General features: G+C 30.0%; 2 protein-coding genes across 2 annotated transcripts; one reads left to right on the forward strand and one right to left on the reverse strand.

The window, feature by feature from the left end:
- Positions 1–57: 57 nt before the first annotated feature.
- On the forward strand, positions 58–463 carry LOAG_14792 (hypothetical protein; the record flags this gene model as incomplete). Its single annotated transcript, XM_003150285.1, has 2 exons — positions 58–203; positions 298–463. 2 exons carry the CDS (start codon positions 58–60, stop codon positions 461–463), a joined length of 312 nt encoding a protein of 103 aa, XP_003150333.1.
- Positions 464–1,980: 1,517 nt separating this feature from the next.
- Positions 1,981–2,193, reverse strand: LOAG_14795 (hypothetical protein; the record flags this gene model as incomplete). Its single annotated transcript, XM_003150286.1, has 1 exon — positions 1,981–2,193. One exon carries the CDS (start codon positions 2,191–2,193, stop codon positions 1,981–1,983), a length of 213 nt encoding a protein of 70 aa, XP_003150334.1.
- Between the last annotated feature and the right edge of the window lie 91 nt (positions 2,194–2,284).

The following is a 2,284-nucleotide window of genomic DNA, read 5'->3' on the forward strand; positions in this document are numbered from 1 at the left end:
ATATATATATATATATATATATATATATATATATATGAAAGTTCAAACATTTGGATAATGTCTGTAGAATTAATTTTTGGCATTCTTAGCAATCGAAAAAAGTACCATCGTTTGTTTATTTGCTATGCAAAACGGTTTGGAATGAAAGAAAGGCATCTGTTTTTGATAACCGATATCGTGAGTGTCTCTTATGAAGTTGAAATGTGATATCTATTTGGAATGTTATTCTGTCAGCTCTCCAAAACGCATTATAGTAGTTAATTTTGATAACAATGGAATATACTGTCTCTTTTTCAGATTAATGAGTTCTTCAAAAGTAATTCCCAGTAGACATCGAATAGTTAGGGGTGATAAGAGAAATCGGAAAGATATAATGGATATGTTCCATGTTGCCATTGTGACATTACACAAGATAGTTTCACATTTGCATTCATACTCGATGATTGTGGCTCTATTTGTATGACTAAGGCATAATATGATTGCGCAAGTGTGTCGTTTACGCTATTTCTCCTTTTCAGATTTCTGTTTCTAATTCAAGGGATATATTGCTAGTGATATCAAGTCTGATAGCAATAAGCTGCAGAAAAAGGATTGTTTTTATTTACTCTCTCATCATTACGATTTTTGTTTTTCATATTTCTTCGTATAAATCAAATCGAATAGTGATCTGATTTTATCAACTTTATCAATTTCATGGAAGTGTTCCAATCATAACTTTCAAAAGCTTTAACACTCTAGGGAGAATTATCCTGTCTTAATGACTTATCAAGTTACTTGCGTAATCTCTCCAAAAGTGGCAGATAAGTGGTCAGGACAGTTTTACAAGAACTACTCTACCTTTTGTACCATTTAACATTTGATGTTATGTTCATGAAAGGGTAAGTATAATTAAATTTTGATCATAATCATCTTTCAGTCGTTTTTTTTTGATACGAAAATTAGAAAATAAAACAGGGGGACAATTTTTGGGACAAATGAAGATGATAGTTTGTCGCAGTTTTACGGAAACTTTACTAGCAATTAGAAGGGCTTAGCCAATTATGCCTGACTTCCAATTTAATTAGTCGTTTGCTTCATTGTTTATTCATAAATCACAGATTAAATATTGAATTGAATTATATATTTCTGAAGATGAAATTCTTCTCAGAAAAAGTGCTTTTAATTAAAATGTTGGCTAAAGTGGTGTTTGTTTGCTTGTTTTTTTAAACCAGCCAATAATTTAAACTTATCTTTACTTAGTTAAAATGAACCTGATATGTTAACTTTGGAATGACCGTATAAACCGATAAAGATTAGTGATTACAACAGAAATAACCTTGCCGCCAAATTGCTTGAAAAAAAAATTGTGAAATATAGACAAGCATAATATACGCAGAAAGTAATATACGCAAAACCATTTTTTTGTTCTACACGTCATTTTGTGAAATGCTTCACTCTTCTTACAGTGAATTTAAAATCAACTTTAAAACGTATTAGACATTATCCACAGACAATATCTTGTTGAAATATTTGGGTGCGAAATCAATATGATTTTTAATTCCATTAAAAATACATTGATAATATATAATGGATGACACATAAAATGACAATAGGGAATTACAGGAAAAAAATCCAAACAAGTTGCTACAATATCAAAAAAATAACACAAGAATATGTTGAAATCAAAGATTACAAAAAATATAAATTAAAAAATATATAAATTCAAAATACACATTTCGTCGGTAAAACGAAATTTACTGAAACGATTCGCTACTGCAATTTGGCACTACTTCAAATTATCTCAGAAAAACCTAAATTACACAATGAAATTTGAATTAAAAGAAGATATTATTAAGGAAATGAGTAACTGATTGCATTTCACACGATTATACGGATGTCCCTTCGTCTTTTAAGCTAACTAAATTTAAAGTAGTGAAGAAGTACCAAAGATCATAAAATTTCAAATTAGCATCATCACAGTGATTTAATAATTGTCATCAATTAGTTGGAGGAAATCTTTGCTCTTTTTGCTTTTTGCTTTGATGGAATTTTTGTTACATTGAAGTTTTGTTGACGAATGGTACCATCAGTTAAACTAGCAACAGTAGCTTCACCGTCAGATTGCATAAGCTTCTGTTCCACCTGAACAGCCTCTCGATCGGCAGCACGAACATCATAACGATGACCACGGTGATATATTGTATTCCATAGCATGTCGTGAATCTTCGTCCTCAATTACGATTTTTATAGATGCTATTAAAATTGTTTACCAATATAACTATTCTATGCTTTAATTACTTTAAAA

The sequence above is a fragment of the Loa loa genome (assembly GCF_000183805.2).
Source record: "Loa loa unplaced genomic scaffold supercont3.69, whole genome shotgun sequence".
Taxonomy (NCBI): domain Eukaryota; kingdom Metazoa; phylum Nematoda; class Chromadorea; order Rhabditida; family Onchocercidae; genus Loa; species Loa loa.